Below are 17,901 nucleotides of genomic sequence, written 5' to 3'. Positions count from 1 at the left end.
CAACGGGAGCTCACCCCATTGCGATGCTTGAATAGGTAAGACCTTGTAGAACTGGTACAGATGTTTAGGATTACTCTTTAACCTTTAGCTTGGAGCTTTACAAACTTTTCCAGTTAACTTTTTGGACATTACGCAACACAGTAATTCAGTTTTACTAGCAAACCGGAAGTTAAACTAGGCCTTTTCCAGCCCCGGTAGGAGCTTGAGGAGTGTTTGTGCAACACACCTACACACTGCAGCCGGCACACTAACGTGTTGTGACACAGTTTGGAAAGGTCTGCAGTTTAGCTAATCCATATTGATGTTTCATCCTGGTCCCGCACACCTATATATACTGCGTTATGTATTTATGTATCTTAATGGGGCTGAAATAAATCAGTTAAATACCTACCTTATCCTGCACAAACATTGCTCACTCCTCTGGATCACAGTAGATATCATGATAGAACTCTGCAGTCTTCAAGTAAAGTGTGTTTTCTCTCCCCAAAAGAGTCACAACAAAGATAGTACTATTTGAAAAAAAAATCTTTTAATGGGGTTTACCAGTTCATACAAGTGAACCCACTTTCACATCTCCGTAGAGTAAAAATAAAAATCCCTACCTATATTTACTAACATAAGGATTTAAATATTTACTACAAATTCTTTGTAATTGGTCGTTAAAATTCTAATGTCAAAATGGAGCCACATGGATTACAAAATAAATATTTAAATAGAAGCTCTTCCAGTCTTTCTAAAAAAAGACCCCTTTTAATGAATTAAAATAAACAAGGAGTAAATGGTAACAAACTCCTACTAAGGGGTTTCACAAACAAAACAAAACTGATACATAGTTGGACTGATCTTTTATTGCATTGCCTTTCAACAAGTAAAATATGAAAGCAGGATCCTAAGTTATCTGTTTGTGATACTTGTACCAAAGTTAGCCAAGATTGTTTTCCTCCTCTGAGTGATTTTGAACAAACATCATTCATTTTTTGAATGAAGGGGGGGGGGGAGCTTTAGAAAAGTCCAAGCGTGAATCCAGAGTATACTTTGCCAAAACATACAGCAAGATGAAAAGGATCAGATGTGACCCAAAGCACTTTACACTGATAAACTGAGTCCATCATTACCTTGAGAAAATAATTTGCTGTTACATACTTGGATTACTTTTCTGAAACATGTCTCTTCCTTTGGAAATAACAGTACTATGCGCACACTCAGTCATATGCTAGTATTGTGAATGGGTGCAGGGCCGATCCTGCAATTAAGCCAGAGCAGGGAATGTGCACGCTTAATTAACCATTGCAATCACTTCTTGAAAAGGAAAAATGCATCAAAATGAATCTTATAAAGTTAAAGAGAGTGAAATCACAGCCGTTTGAAAGAAGTAGTTAACATTCTCAGTTGTGTTTTATAAAACCATGTCCGGTTATAACACTGTCTAAGCTAAAACACACTGAACTTGATTTTATCTCAGGACAGAAAGAGGGGTTGAAAAACAGATCCCATTAGCCAGTGCTTTAGTGAGCTGGGTGACATATTCATAAATTACAATTACTCCTAATAGTTGCACTAGCAAGTTCTGCTGGAATCCAGTGGAATGTCGGAACGTAAATAAGTTTTGCATTTGGCACTTCATTTTTCCTGAATTTAAAAGCAGGAAGGCACAGTATTGATGCGTTTTTAGCAAAAACAAATTAAGTATTCTCCTCCTTCAGCCCTATGACAAGGAAATCAACATTTAAAAAGAAACACGCATTTCTTAAAATTTTGGCAGTTGCTTCGCTTCAACTTCCAACTACGGTATGTCCGCTAACTCTCTTTTCATGCAAAACACATTTTGCAAAACCTTTAGAAGCTGAGCTTGGAAATCTCAATGAGCTTTTAAATGACTGCTAGCCATTCCCCTGAATGCCAATTCAGGTTATAATTTTAATTTCCCAGTACATTCTGTAGCCTTTGGGACAAACATTCTAGCGAGTACAAAAGCAAGAAGTGTACTCACCCAGATAATGAAACCGTTGCCAGAAACCTGAACAAAGAAGATTTTACCAGCTGTAGCACAAAGGGGAAGAGGAGTGGGGAGCCACAACAGATGGCCTGCAGTCCTGCATTCATTACTTTGGAGCAATTTGTTTTAGAAGTATGCTGCCAATTAAATTTATAACGTGACAGAACTTCTTGTCTCGTGGCCAGCACACAACTCCCATATGTGGGGCACTGGGATCACAAGAGGCTGGGAAGAATACTAAGGTCCTCTGGGCAATGAAGAGCAATTTAGTGAAGGTCCTATCTGTACAGGGAATGTATGGAAATGGTATTTTTGTAACAGAAGCTGAAGATGCGCATGTGGCTTGGGTACGCGCGCATGTGACAGAACGGACTGTTGAGACCATTAAAAGACAGCGAGTTTGTAGGTGGGACTGAGGAGACAGGAAGGAGTACAGAGAAAAGGTTCACCGAGTGCCAGGTACTTAGGAGGAAGTTTGGACCATAGAGTATTTTTTTAAAAAGCTTGTGAAATCCCTCCACAAATTCTGAACAAAATCCAGTAACGCCACTCTGAAATCCACTACCAAGTTGTGTAGAACAATCTATCTGATAAAAGTACGGATTTAGCATATGAACTGCAGTGGAGCTCCAGCACTTTTACAAACCGGGTTTTCCAAACATTTACCAAATTAACTTATTCAAGAGCTTGAAAGAGCAGGGTCAGGCATGCCCCAATGTTTAAAAACAACAGCAGCAGCAGCAATTTATTAAAACTGCATTTCATATTGGGCCCACAGAGATTGCGCTATATGATCTCACGTTAGTTTCCATACAATGTAAAATCAGCGTCGATTAAGAGATTTTAAACACCACCAGCACAGAACGAGTCTCCTTTCAGAGGGAAAACAATCTCTCCAAGTAAACCATTCTGCTGAAGGAAAGGAAAAATCTGGATTAAAACAGCGGTGAACCTTCCCTTTTTCCCACTGACTCTGTAATCTGAAATCTACTTCAAAATTACAGAGACAGCATACAAAAGGGAGAATAATTTTCTCTTTAACAAACGGGATGGGAGATAATCCTTCAGTTGAAAGACAACTCAAAAAGTAATGGTTTTGAGAATCCAGGATATTAAGATCATCCATGTAGTAACCCTTTCTTCTTCTTTACATGGATAATGGATACTGTGTACTACAGTATTTCAGAGATTATCCCCAGCTAGAGTTTTCTTCTTTGTAGCAAGTGCTATTCTATAGTCACCAAGGTGTAAAGTGGAGGCTGAAATGAGTCGGTTTGGGTGTGCAACACTGTGAGATCATGCAAAGTTGTAGCTACGGCGGTTTCTGGAGACCCCGAAGCGCCCTTTGATTTGCAGTCTGTTACTGTGGATGAGCCATTTTCATGCAGCGCCGTCATATTTCCTTGGATAGCCGTCAGACTCTGATAGTGCCCATTTTCAGAGAACGACAGCAGCTTCTCGGATATTTTGGAACGAGTCACGTTATAGTCTGCCTCTGTTTTATGATCCTCATCATTCTTAGAAGCTCCTTCAACAACTACAAGGAAAGACTTCCAAGGTGTGTTTTTATCATGAATCTGGGAAAGAAAAACCACAAGCATGCAAATTCACCACTGGCACACATTACATACAGCACCTTCAATTTGTTCTGAATTCTTCTTATTATTTATTTAATTTCTATACCACCCTATAGCCAAAGGTCTCAGGGCAGTTCACATAAAATATCAAATATATAATATAATAATAATTTATTATTTATACCCCGCCCGTCTGGCTGGGTTTCCCCAGCCACTCTGGGCGGCTTACAACAGAAAAATGAAATAAAACAATTAAACATTAAAAGCCTCCCTAAACAGGGCTGCCTTCAGATGTCTTCTAAAAATCTGGTAGCTGTTTTTCTCTTTGACATCTGATGGGAGGGCGTTCCACAGGGCAGGTGCCACCACCGAGAAGGCCCTCTGCCTGGTTCCCTGCAACTTGGCTTCTCACAACGAGGGAACCGTCAGAAGGCCCTCGGTACTGGACCTCAGTGTCTGGGCAGAACGATGGGGGTGGAGACGCTCCTTCAGGTATACTGGACCGAGGCCGTTTAGGGCTTTAAAGGTCAGCACCGACACTTTGAACTGTGCTCGGAAACGTACTGGGAGCCAATGTAGATCTTTCAAGACCGGATACATAAAATTAAAACAAAAACAACAACCCAACTGCCCCCCCCAAAGAGCCAGCATTTTAAAAAGGGTATAAGGTGAGTCTAATTCAATGCTTCAACTTCAGGTGGAGCCATGCTATGTGGGGTTTACACAATGTTTTCCACCTCTACCAGTAACTACACCATTTACATTGGGGATAGAGAAACTCTGGCCTTCCAGGTGTTGTAGGACTCAACCGTTCACCAGCTGCAGCCAGCATGACCCAACAGCCTGGGATGATGGGAGTTGTAGTCAGCAACATCTGGAGGGCCAAACCTGCCGCGCCCTTAAGTTATGTGGCTTGTTAGGAAACAGAAAATCAAAAAAATTCCTTACAGAGGTGTGCCGCCGAAGAGTAGATTTGTCAGTAAATGTCCGACCACAAGCGTTGCACATGAACGGTTTCTCCCCTGTGTGAATCCGATGATGGCGTTGGAGGGCATTGAGCTGGGTGAACTGTTTGCCGCACTGATCACAACAGTAGGGACGCTCACCTATAAGCAGAGCACGTGGTTACTATTGCTATTTGACTGCATGCAAAAGGGCTGCTCTTGCAGACTTTGACAGCAACCAAGTGAAGGAAGAAACCACTAAGGAACACCAAATACAACTTAAGATCAGCCAGAATACAATGACCTCAAGACTACAAGTCAGAACTTCTGATGATAGGAATGGTGTCATGAACTTCAATTGTGTATTCCCAACTTAACACTGAACTGAAAATGGGATAAAATGCTTTCATGCTTATATACTGTATTAATAAAAAGCCTTTCTGGAATCAATCATACTTTGTTTTTTAAATCTATCTACACCAAACAGACAGTTATTCTGTCCTCCAGCAGAAATTACTTTCAGATACATTTGTAAAATGAACGGCATTATTATACTTTATTTGTGAAGTGCCTGTGGGAACTAAGTATTGTTCAAAACCATAGGACGACAAGCCCCACTGAGCAGGGGCTAATTTAATTTATCTAATTTAAGCTAAAAAATAATGCTAGAAATTTAGAGGTCAAGAATGATTAAGCATAGGCCTGCTAAGATAAATTAGTATGCTGTGCTTTTAAAAAAGGAGGAGAATGAACTACACAAACATTAGCTAGTAGAGAGTTCCATAGTTAAGGAACAATAAAGAAAAAAAAGCACAACATGGAATAGAGGGCTTAACAACCAACAGGAGACAAAATGGAAAAATCAGAGATGAAAAATAAACAGGAGGTAGAGAAGGAATACATTTGAAAGTAGATAAAAGAAATCTTAAACTGAAAGCCAAGAGGAAAATGTAGCAAGTGAAGAGAAAACAAAAGCAGAGAAATATTAATATTAACCTGGAGGGAAAAGAAAGAAGGAGATGGAATGTGAAAACAAGCAAAAGGCTTAAGCTGAGAATAGGAAAGACCAACTAAAAGGTCATTATGGTGGAAACAATTATTGGTACTAATCATAATTGAAAGTGCATTAGGAACATGCAACACAACACCTTCCCTCTACCCACGGAGGTTGTTCACAATTATTTGTATTGTAAAGATGAAGACCTGACATAGAGGGTTTCAATGTGGCCTCAGGAACTCCCAGACGTGGGATTTTAAACCCAGGAAGTACAGGTCCAAGGCCAACGTATAAGTCACTGGAGCAGGCAGGTTTCCCCAGGAAGGAACAACAGTCCTCAAAAACATGAAATGAATTCAAGTCTGCAAGGCACTTTGGAAGAGGCTGAAGCTGGTTTATGTAGGATCTGAACAAGGAGATACCAATTTCCTTCTTTTCTTTTTTCTTTTGTTTCTAATTAGACGCTGACACGGAAGCCTTGCTTAGGAAAGGCCCAAGAATAACATGGCATGGGCATGGCTAAAGCAGAAACCTTCCACCAGGCTGGCGACCTGGCAAACAGAGCCACAGAAACTTGGATGTCCTTACGCTGATCAGAGCAGAGGAATTATCAGAAAGCACAATTATGTAATCGGAAGCATTTCTGAACTACTTAATATTTTTAAAAGTGGTACACAAAAATACAATATCCTAAAGAGAGAGACACTGTTTCACTGTCTTTATGTCTGTATTTTGAAAAACAGTACAGTAGTATCTTGGATCCCGAACGCTGCAAACCCGGGAGTGAATGTTCCAGTTTTCAAACGTTCTTTGGAACCTGAACGTCTGACGCGACTTCCGCAGCTTCTGATTGGCTGCAGGAGCTTCCTGCAGCCAATCGGAAGCTGCACCTTGGTTTCCAAATGTTTTGGAAGTCCAACAGACTTCCGGAACAGATTCTGTTCGACTTCCGAGGTACCACTGTAATTCCGTAAAAACAGTTTCCAGTATTTTACAGGTTAGGAAAAGCTTGGGGGAAAAGATATGTCTTTAGAAGACACCTGGAACAACTGCTGCATGAGGTATCACATATGGCAGAGGGGTGGGCATTCCAGAGTGCAGGGACAATGGTGGGAAATGCCCATTTTCAGGTCACCTCCACCCCCGGTAATATACTTTAAGGTGCTGTGCCAAAGAGTAAAATTTCCTCAGGAAAGAATTGGGTGGGGAAGTCAAAGCTAAACATGGCAAACTAACTGGAGCAAACAGAGTTTAGTGACAGGATTACTAATGTTGCGGGGAGTTAGCAAGGTCTCCTTAGCGATGAAACACCTGACCAAAAAACAAATCTGAGCGGAAGAGATCTATTAAAATCCTTTCTCGAATCAGCTTTTGCCCTATGTTTTATAAAACAGAATCACCAGCGAAACTAAATGTTTGAATGCCATGAACTGGTAAGAGCCTCTCTTCTTTAGTTCATACCAAAATTTTGCAAACGGGAGGCTCTCCCTCCTGCCCTCAGCTCGACCCTTTTGCCTTCCTACCTGTATGAACTTTTATGTGCTGATACAATGAATTCCTCTGTGCAAACGTTCGGAAGCAAACTTCGCATTTAAATGGCTTGGACCCCGTGTGGATTCGGTTGTGGTGTTTCAGATACTCCTTAGAGGCAAAGCTCTTCCCACACGTTTCACACATGAAAGGCCGTTCCCCTAGAGGACACAATAAAGGGGAAGAGGTTATTTTAAGGCACTAAACAAGGATATGGACTGAGAGAGCCAAGATACACTTCAACCAAACAGTGCATTGGCAGTTTTAACTCTCCCCCTCACCTCTTTTTAACTGCTATTGGTCCGACAATAATTACCAAAAGGGGATGGTACAGCAATCATTGGCACCAGTGCAGCATCACAGGATAAACCTGCAACGCTTTGGAGCAGGCATCCCCAAACTTCGGCCCTCCAGATGTTTTGGACTACAATTCCCATCTTCCCCGACCACTGGTCCTGTTAGCTAGGGATCATGGAAGTTGTAGGCCAAAACATCTGGAGGGCCGCAGTTTGGAGATGCCTGCTTTGGAGCAAAGACAGAAACAGAACACCTGTCCCAAATTACTTGATCTTTGGGATCAATGTGGCCAAACTCTCAAATGTACAGGAAATCAGACACGCTGAGTGAAAGAGAACAGTACAAAGCAAAACCAAAACCAAAAATACTTTTATACCTGTGTGGCATCTTTTATGATAGATAAGCATGTGATTCTGCGTGAATTTTGCTCCACAATCGCTACAAACGAAAGGCTTTTCACCAGTATGGATTCTGAAATGAGAAAATAATACAAATCAACACAACTACAGCACTTCATCATAGTAACTTGATCTGCTTCTTAACTAAGCAGTAACCAGGGGTGGGCACTTTCTTTCTTGAGGTTGTCTTTGCCTATCCATGGATGGGACTTTTTCTCTCTCCTCTGTCCCCCGAAAGCCAAGTGCACAGCATATGCTCGTGTATGGGGCTCCCAGCTGAACAGAAGCAGTCGCCTGCATGTTTGCTGTCTTTTGAGCCTAGCTAGCAGTAATAATAGCAAGGCAATGGCAAGTAAGGTAAAATAAAAGCAGAATAAAAAAAATAAGATGCTTTAAATTAGAACTAAAAGGAAAAAAGCTGTATTTTTCAGATACTATTTGTACTTATTTGTACTAAAGAATGCATTTTTTTTCTTGTTCTGTGTAAAGCCACCTGCAATCTTAGATCAACAGGAACAACAATGTTTTTCCAGTAAATTTGGATCCTCCGGGGCGGGGAGAGGGATCCAGAAGTGTTTCCTGGATCACAAATATTTTGGCTTTCAAAACTGTGTGTGCATGTATGTGCAGAGGAGAGAGATGTTTTGCTTATGGAAGCCTTAGAACAGTTACCTTTTGGATTCCATTCCCTCAGTTTAAAACACTAACACATATAAAATTAAGCACAAGCTGTGTCTTTACCTGCACACCTTGTGTCCCCCCCCCCCCGGCTTGCTGGGACCAAACACTGCTCTACAATGGTTGATATTCCTGGCTCCTCAAGGTGGCAGCATAATTCTTCAACATACTAAAAGATGGGCTAGAGATCACCCTCCCTCTACAAGCCCATAACAGCTTTTACAAAACATACCACTAAGAATATTACTGTTGCATGATAACAACGAAGGAGCTTCACCCTCCTAATCAAAACATGAATTCTACCCCTAAGAATTGAACCTGAAGCATCTAGGGGCCCTGCAAGCCCATAGTTTCTTTTCTGTGTTTTATAGAGACTCTCTACCCCCCCCCCACACAAGATATTTTACAGCAGGTTCTATCTAAAAAGAAAGGTAAGTCATAGGGAAGGACTCAGTTCCTCACTCTGCAGGTTTCAAAAGCTGTTCCACAGTGGGGAGAATTGAAAGCAGTGAAAGCCCATCTAGTCAACAATATTAACCACTAAAGCAGGGGGCCTATTTAAAGAGTGGCTATATAGAATCCAAGAATTCAAAGTCCTTGTCTAGCAAAGAAGTGCCACTTCTATTACCGGAGATTTGAGACCGCAAAGGTCCCTGTGGCTCTCTCCTTGATGATGCAGGGCATTGAAATTAGCCCTGGGGAAGTTTCAGAAGAGCTTTCGGCTTTCATCAAGAGAAAATATTTGCCCATGATATTGACAGCTGAAAAACACACATGTCGTTGAATTTTTCACGGGGCAAACTGACCCATCAAAATCAATGAAGTTCTGCTGTCAAACGTATCGCAAAAAGTTTCAGAAGATGAGTGGGAGAAACTGTCTGGAACCAAAGGATTATGCTACTGTTTGTACTCAACTAACACTTGAAACAATGACTGCAGAATTTAATTTCAGTTCTCAGAACTTGCCACCTCCCATTGAATTTGAATGCTCTATATGTAGAGGTAGAAAGCATTCTAGTTAGCATTATTATTCCCAAGGACTCATATCATGAAGCACTGTAATGTGTTTTATCCAAATTCACTGGCAAAAGTCAGACTGGATTGTTTGAAGTCTTTTTTGCCACTTGTTTTAACTACAATTCTGAGCATCGGTGTGATGAAATCAAGACTATCATCTCCCCCAATTCTCCTCTAAAGGCTTCAATTCACTCCCAGCTCTTTTAAAGGCAATTCAAGAGGAGTCTGAGCCTGTGATTTGGTGCCATCTGCACGGCAGTCTCAAACTTTTTCTTCAAAAGGAAAGAACAAACACTACCAAACATTTTACGAGTAAACGCTACTCATAAAACCCTGCTTTCTTATTTGACCACTGGCAAGCCGCCTTGGGGGAACGCTACCTTTTCTTTTCTTTGCCCAGAGATTTAACTAATAAGGCCAGTTAAGTGTGTTCATACCTCATGTGTGTTTTAAGTGCCGAAGGCTGAGAAAACTTAGCCTCACACTCTGTGCACCCATAAGGCTTGTCGCCTGTATGTGTCCTTTCATGAAGCCTCAAGGCCGTTTTGGAGCTCAAACCCTTTCCACATTGTAGGCAGTGATGTCGCTCCCCACCACCCTCATGAACCTGCAGAATGTGCCTCTTGACGTCCTTCTTCCTCTTGAACTTCTTACCACAGAGCTCGCAAGGGAAGTGGCGCTCGCTGCTGTGGACGTGGCGCTCGTGGCTTTTGAGGTTGCACCGGTTGGCAAAAGTCTGGCTGCAGGTTTCGCAACGGTAAATAACTTCGGCTGCGATCCCGTGGCTGTGCCTGATGTGCTTCAGAAAGCTCTTCTCATACAGGAACTCTCTCTCGCAGGTGCTGCAGGTGAAGTTGCCGCCGCGGTTCTTTTTATCGTCCTCCAATTTAGTCACATTTTCCTCCAGGTCGTCGGTACCATCGCACCCTTTGCTTTCAGATTTCACAACGCTAACCACTTGTTCTTTCTCCTCCTCTTCTTCTTCTTTCTTCTCCCCTTCCTTATGGATGCTGTGGTCTTTGCAGAGCCTACTCTCCTCAGCAACGGCCTCCGCGTACTTTTGCTGCTCTCGCAAGCGCCTCGTGTACTTTTTCTTGGGGATCTCCACAAACACCTTCCTTCCAGCAAGTCTTCCGCTGGCCCTCCTGATCTTGGCGCAGGACGTCTTCAGGGCTTCTTTCTTCTTATCTAGCTTCTCCTTTAATTTAGCAGCGGGAGCCTCGAGGCCCTCGTCATCCCTGGGTCTGCCGAGGGGAGAATTTGCAACATGGTCTGTGTTGTCGCCCGGCGTCTCAGCGACCGCCCTCGGCTCAAGCAAGTTGCCTGGCTGGGAACCGCTGTCCTCTGCCGCATCCTGCGACTCGGAAAAATTCTGCAACTCCAACAACACCGATTCGAGCATCTGCTTCTTCAGCTGAAAGCAGGTTTCCGACAAATCCAAGCACTTTAGCTTCTCGGCCATTTCCAGCATGCGTTGAACCCGATCTTCTTCTACCTCTACCCTGGCAGTATACACAAACTCAAGAAAAGATGCAAAGTCCGCTACCTGGACCTCGTTCAAGAGTACATTTGTCCTTAGTCCATCCATGCACTTTTCATTGAGAAACACCTCTTTAAAAAACTTGCTAGTTGCTGCCAGGACAGCTTTATGAGCAACAAAGTCTGCCTTGACCCCTTGATATTCCACGCTGACAGTCACATCACAAAGGTGTCCTAGGAGACGCAGCTGCTGCATTTCATTTAGAAGGTTGAGGGGCGAGGATTTAGATTCCAAGAGAACAGCATTACTGTGCATCTTCTTCCTTTCTGAAACCTATGAAGAACATAACCGCATGTTAATTGCCTGCTGGGAAAAAGGATATCGAAGGTAATGGGAAATGAATACCCTAATTATCATTTAAATGACAAAATAATCCTGCTCTGTAAAAACTATACAGAACACAGAACTCTCTCCATTACTGTAAGCTAGACTGCGTGGATCTAGCATTTTTCATTAATAGCAAGTGTTCAAAAATGTTGGCATAATAGGCAGCTTTTTTATTTAGTTAGTTCTGTTTTATTTACATGTTATACTACTTACTATAATACATAAGCAGTTTACATAAAAACACGACGAGCTTCAGTAATTCAGTCAAACCTTGGTTCCCAAACGCCTCCGTTATCATACGTTCTGGCTCCCAAATGCTGAAAACCCAGAAGTAACTGCTCTGGTTTTCGAAAGATTTTGGGAAACCGAACGTCTGATGCGGCTTCCGTTTTTAGTTTCCCTATTGTATTGAGGCTTCCGCTTTCAGTTTTCGAACATTTCGGAAGTCCAATGGTCTTCTGGAGCGGATTACGTTTGACAACCAAGGTTTGACTGTATTTCTTAACTAGGTAACATCTAGAAGGGTGGGGGAAGCTTTCTGCCTTTTCCACCCAACCCCCCCCCCCCAAGGTTCCTGTTAATGAAAAATAGTAATATTTTAGCCTCTTATATATTTTTTAAAGGAAAGGCATTCAGTTTTTTTTCTGATCCTTTAGCAAGGGTCCATAAATTCAGATTTTACTTGTTAGCCACTGACTCCTCGCTTTGGAGAGTTCTGCGGCCCATGCAGAGAACCTGGGGAAGGAGAAGGTGGTTTTACTCTTATGCCGGGTTTCCCTTCCCCTTCCAATTGCTCTCTAGTGCAGGTGCTTCATGCAAAAGCCAATGAGCAGAAGCGAAAGAACCTCTCCTTGCTTCCCCATTCTGTGAATGTAAGAAACACCTTTTCTATTGCAAAGAAAGCTCCAACAGTGCCCCACTTCTCCTGCAAAAACCCAACATTAAGCAGAAGAGAAAACAGCACAGCCTTCCACTGAGAATTCACTCCACTAACTTCTCTGCAGTGGAATGCCAACTATGGAATACCCTCCCATGGGAAGGACACATAGCACCAATGCAATATTGGTTTCAGCGCCAGGCAAAAACTTTTTTATGTGCCAAGGCATTTTAGATTATTATGTTTTTAGATGGTTGGCTAGCTTTATCCCTCTGCTTTTGCTGCATTGTTACGTCTGTGTTATTCATTTCTGGATAAAGTACAATTTATACATTTTTAATATAAAGCAATTAATGCAGGGATTTCAGACTTGCTAATCTGTTAAAAATACATTACAATCTTAGTCCACCGATGCATTTTATATTTACAAATCAAGACCACTTACTTGGGATCTCTAAATAATTAACATATAACTAATCTCTGTTCCTCCTTCATGGATCATTGCCTTGTCATGGTGAAGGGGCTTGAATAACTCAGAGAAGCTATGAGCTATGCCGTGCAGGGCCACCCAAGATGGACATGTCATAGTGGAGAGTTTGGACTAAATGTGATCCACCTGGAGCAGGAACTGGCAAGCCACTCCAGTTTCCCTGCCAAGAAAACTCCATGGACAAAGACAACAGGCATACAAAAGTTACGACGCTGGAAGATGAGCCCCTCAGGTCGGAAGGCGTCCAACATGCTACTGGGATGTGGTCAAAAATGAGATGGCAAGAATAAATATTGACATCCTGGGCATCAGTGAACTAAAATGGACAGGAATGGGTGAATTCAGTTCAGATGACCATCATATCTACTACTGTGGGCAAGAATCCCGTAAAAGAAATGGAGTGGCCCTCATAGTCAACCAAAGAGTGGTGAAAGCGGTACTGGGATGCAATCTCAAAAATGATAGAATGATCTCAATACAAATCCAAGGTAGACCTTTTAACATCACAGTAATCCAAGTTTATGCACTGGTGCTGAAGAAACGGAAATTGACCAATTCTATGAAGACTTACAACACCTTCTAGAAATGACACCAAAGAAGGATGTTCGTCTCATTATAGGGGATTGGAATGCTAAAGTAGGGAGTCAAGAGATACCGTAAAAGGAACAACTGGCAAGTTAGGCCTTGGAGTTCAAAACAAAGCAGGGCAAAGGCTAATAGAGTTCTCTCAAGAGAACAAGCTGGTCATCACAAACACTCTTTTCCAACAACACAAGAGACGACTCTACACATGGACATCACCAGATGGGCAGCATTGAAATCAGATTGATTATATTCTCTGCAGCCAAAGATGGAGAAGCTCTATACAGTCAGCAAAAACAAGACCTGGAGCTGACTGTGGCTCAGATCATCAGCTTCTTATAGCAAAATTCCAGCTTAACTGAAGGAAGTAGGAAAAACCACTGGGCCAGTAAGACACACTCTAAATCAAATCCCTTATGAATACACAGTGGAAGTGAGGAACAGGTTTAAGGATTTAGATTTGGTGGACAGAGTGCCTGAAGAACTATGGATGGAGCCTCGTAACATTATACAGGAGGCAGCAACAAAAAACATCCCAATAAGCCCCTCCTATATTCTTAGCAAAAATATCAGCAAGCAATAGAGATGAGCCACATTTTAACTTCTGCTCCAATACAAGCACATCCAGTAGAATGAAAAAAGCATCAATATTATGTTCGGAAGCACAGAAAAAGGCTAAATAAAGGTACAATTTAGAGCATGCAATAACTGCATGTTGTTAGCTTTTAGGATGATTTTGTTTTTATTGGTTTGCTGTTAGTTGCCCTGAGCAATGTAAAGGCATCAGAAGGGATGGGTATAAATCTGCTAATAAATAATAATAATAATAATAATAATAATAATAATAATAATAAAACTTTCAGCTGAACTTATATTTCGCTTTTAATTGACTTCATGCTTCTAGCACGCTTTTTCAGCTGTCAGTTTTACATCGGTGTTACTGTGTCAACCACACACCAATTCCCTATTCAAAGAAATGACTACGTCTTGAGTAAAGAAGCTGGTCATACCAGCAAAAGTTATCTGTAGGGCTGATATGAAGCCAGCATGATACATCAGCTGTTGGGGGAAGAGCTGCTTAACAGGCTGCCTAACAAAGAATGAGTCACCAGTAACAAAGGAGACATCATTAACCCCTCCCCCATCACCTCTTTTCTAACCATTGTAGAAATCAGATCAATGTGTGGTCTTCTTTGGCCAAAAACACAGTGGGACAGTCAGACAGCCAAGAAGTCCTGAGATGCAGCAATGAGGGAACTTCAGTGTTCCTGACATGGTAAAGCAAGACACATGCAATGCACACCTTGGCTTAAGAAATAAAGCAAAGCACCTAGCAAATGCTACCTTGTACGGTGCCTTAGCAACCCACATAAATGATCAATCATGTATTTTTGTCTTGACAATCTCAATGGTACTCCCCCCCCCCCCAATCTCTGGACAGCGGTTCTGTTAGAATATCTAGTGCACCAAACTAAGAATCAAATAATTCATTCCATCTTTATTTGTATCCTGGGGTGGGGTGATTGATCAAGATACTTATACCTCCTGTAATTTTGTCCAAACCAGTCTGGGTGTTTCTTAAATGACAAAAAATGAAGATCACAGAGCCATGTTCACACTCTGAAGGATATGTCGTTGAGACTGCACAAATGAAAGCATTGTGGCTATTAAAAGGAGGCAAAGTTTTCTCTAGATTGGTGGACCATGAGCTTATTTTTTCCACAGAACACTAGAAAGGGGGGGGGGGGTTCAGTGAACTGCTTAATAAACATTTTTTGTTCTATAAATAAAAGCACACACCTAGCTCAGCTTATATTTTAATAATTGTAGTCTTGCCTTTCTAATGTGATGGATAAAGAAATATAAAGCATATTCCTTCAGCCACCAGTACCATAGTCAAAGCCATTATGAAAAAATGTTTTAAAACCAGACCCTGGTCAAATAGGGGAGAAATCAGTGCAGAGCCAAGTACAGATATTCCCAACTGTTCCACAACCTTTCCGCAGACCAGCTGAATAGATCTTGGAGACCACCAGTCATCTAAGGAAAACTGTTTCAGCTCCTGTGTTCTAGATAAGGCAGGCTGGAGCTGACACTGATAACTACTAAAGTTGAACATACGAGCAGTGACAAAATCTGCTTATGCACAGCACAAAATTCTAACTAAATCTCTCCCTGCCCTTAGTCAACATTTGAATATCTCCCCCCCCCCCCATCCTGATAGCTTCCTATTTACTACTGTACAGGATTTTCCACCCAATGTTAGAAATTAGCCAGACAGCAAATGTATTCCTCAGTTAATCCCTACAAGGACCCTGTGAAGTAGGTTAAGATACTGTGACTGGCCCAAAGTGAGCTTCATGACTGAGTGGGGATTTGATCTCCCAGGACCTAGTCTGACACTCAAACCACTACACCACACTGGCTTCCTAGAGTACTTCTGCTAAGGGGCAGCCATATAAATTAAGGGGTAAATAAATATGGGGAAAGCAAAATGTCACTTAAGAGAAGGATCTCAAATATTTTCCTTGAATTTGTTATACTCTGGATTGTTTTATCTGACCTTTCAATGCACTGCAAACAGCTTTTGAGTTTTTTTCTTTAAAATACAAAACGGCATAGAAATAAAATAATCATCATAATAAACTCCGTGGGTGGTGGGGAAATGGCACGTAGACATACCATTGTGGCTACCGTAACCTAGGTTTGAGGTGCCGTTCGGTGCTTAGCTTATTTATCTGAGTTTCCAACAGTGTTCCCACCTGACGCTGTACAAACAAATAGCAAAATCGATTCCCTTAGAAATACCATGCTTCATGGTCTTTCAATTCCCGTTTTTCCTATTTTCTTAGAGGTGCATAATTTTTTAAAAAATCTGTGACCTGCCTCGAGTTGCGCCGGGGGGGGGGGGGGGGGAGAGCCGGGGTATAAACGATAACCATATAAGAAAGCTACCTTTCAAGTTGATGGATACCCGGTCTTTCCCCGATCCTCAGATCCCCGGCCTCCCCCTTGGGCAACACGCTACCTGGCCAAACCACCACCACCCTCCCCTCCCCATGGCTCACCTGGCCCCCCACCCCTTCCCTTGCAACGCACCCTATAGTCACCCTGGGGTCGTGCCCCCAAACCCTACCCCCGGCCACCCCACCCACCATAGCTAAGCCCTGCCTTCAGACCCCTTTGAAGCATCCCACACGGACGGGGTCGGTCGGTTGGGGGGGGTCAACACTTCACTTCCTCCCCCCACCCCACCAGTCACCCACAATCCCTCCCTCGCTCCCCACGGGGATGTGCTGCTGCCGCCCCCTCCTTCTCCCCTAGGGACCACCCCTCCCCACGTCGGCAGGCCGGGTTCAAAGTCTTTCTCCACCGCCCACCAGCCCGACAGGCACCAACCTGGCAGCTCAGCGCCATCTTCCACGGCGGGTCAGGGCGACGCCGAGAGGAGGCGGAGCGAGGGGGAACGCGAGGCGGGGGGAAGGGAAGTGGAAGCGGACGCGGTTGCCGGGGGGAAGGCTTTGCGCGGAGCACCGCGGAGGGATGAGGCGGGGACATCTCTGGTTGGTTGGCGTTCGCTCAAAAAAAAAAAGGCCTTTGAATGCCTCGTTGGGAGATGGGGCAGAAGGAGGAGGCGGGAACAGGAATGGGGGAGGTTTGGGAAATGGAGGCAGGGAGATTTCGGGGTGGGGGTGGGGAGAGAATAATAATAATAATAATGCAGCTAAAACAGGCAAATAAAATAATAATAATAATCCAGCTAAAATTTATATACAGTAATACAAAATAAAATTAATAATAATCCAGTTAAAACCAATATAACATAATATAATAAAAATGATCCAGCTAAAACCAATAAACTATAATAATAATAATAATAATAATAATACAGCTAAAACCAATATAATTAATATGAAATAATATATAATCAGTTAAAACCAACATAATATAACATAATAAAAATAATGATCCAGCTAAACTATAATAATAATAATCCAGCTAAAACTAATATAATAATAAATAAATCAGCTAAAACCAATAAAATAATATAATAATTATCCAGCTAAAACCAGGGGGCCAACATGCTGTGCAGTTGGATTTTGAGCTATAAGCTCCCATTTTTTAGCTCAAGTCGCACCGTTTGATCATGCAGGGAGGGCCATTATCTTCAGAACAAAAGGGCATATATACATTTCAGAGCAAACCATATGAAATGGCTATTTATTGTGGAAAGCTACGCCATTTACAAAGCAGCAGGCCTATAAACAGGTGGCATAAATGATAACTGGATAATAATAATAATAATAATAATAATAATAATACCCTGCCCATCTGGCTGGGTTTCCCCAGCCAATCTGGGTGGCTTCCAACAGAATATGAAAAACACGATAAAACATCAAACATTAAAAACTTCCCTAAACAGGTGTGAAATTTTATCCTCAGCTACAGTTATAAAATAGCAAATACACCTAAGAGATGGACAGTTTTCAAGTCTGTTGGTCTTAGGCCGTTGTTGAGTGTCCCTCTAGCAAATCTAGAGGTTTGGGTCTTTTTAAAAATCAAACTTGTTCTGTTCAGCATATTAGCAAGTGCTAATGGCCCATGCAGTCGGAAGGTGTCCACCATGCTACTGAGGAAGAGCAGAGGACAA

General features: G+C 42.3%; 1 protein-coding gene across 1 annotated transcript; it reads right to left on the bottom strand.

The window, feature by feature from the left end:
• Window positions 1–517: 517 nt before the first annotated feature.
• LOC118082509 (GDNF-inducible zinc finger protein 1) lies at window positions 518–16,827 on the bottom strand. The gene is made up of 6 exons (XM_035110137.2): window positions 16,650–16,827; window positions 9,872–11,247; window positions 7,718–7,812; window positions 7,038–7,205; window positions 4,522–4,679; window positions 518–3,573 (listed from the first exon to the last, which is right to left on the bottom strand). Exons 1-6 carry the CDS (start codon window positions 16,806–16,808, stop codon window positions 3,223–3,225), a joined length of 2,307 nt encoding a protein of 768 aa, XP_034966028.2. The 5' UTR covers window positions 16,809–16,827; the 3' UTR covers window positions 518–3,222.
• Between the last annotated feature and the right edge of the window lie 1,074 nt (window positions 16,828–17,901).

This window comes from Zootoca vivipara, chromosome 3 (assembly GCF_963506605.1).
Source record: "Zootoca vivipara chromosome 3, rZooViv1.1, whole genome shotgun sequence".
NCBI lineage: Eukaryota > Metazoa > Chordata > Lepidosauria > Squamata > Lacertidae > Zootoca > Zootoca vivipara.
The sequence above is the reverse complement of the archived record's forward strand: the minus strand, read 5'-3'. Positions and strand labels throughout refer to the sequence as shown.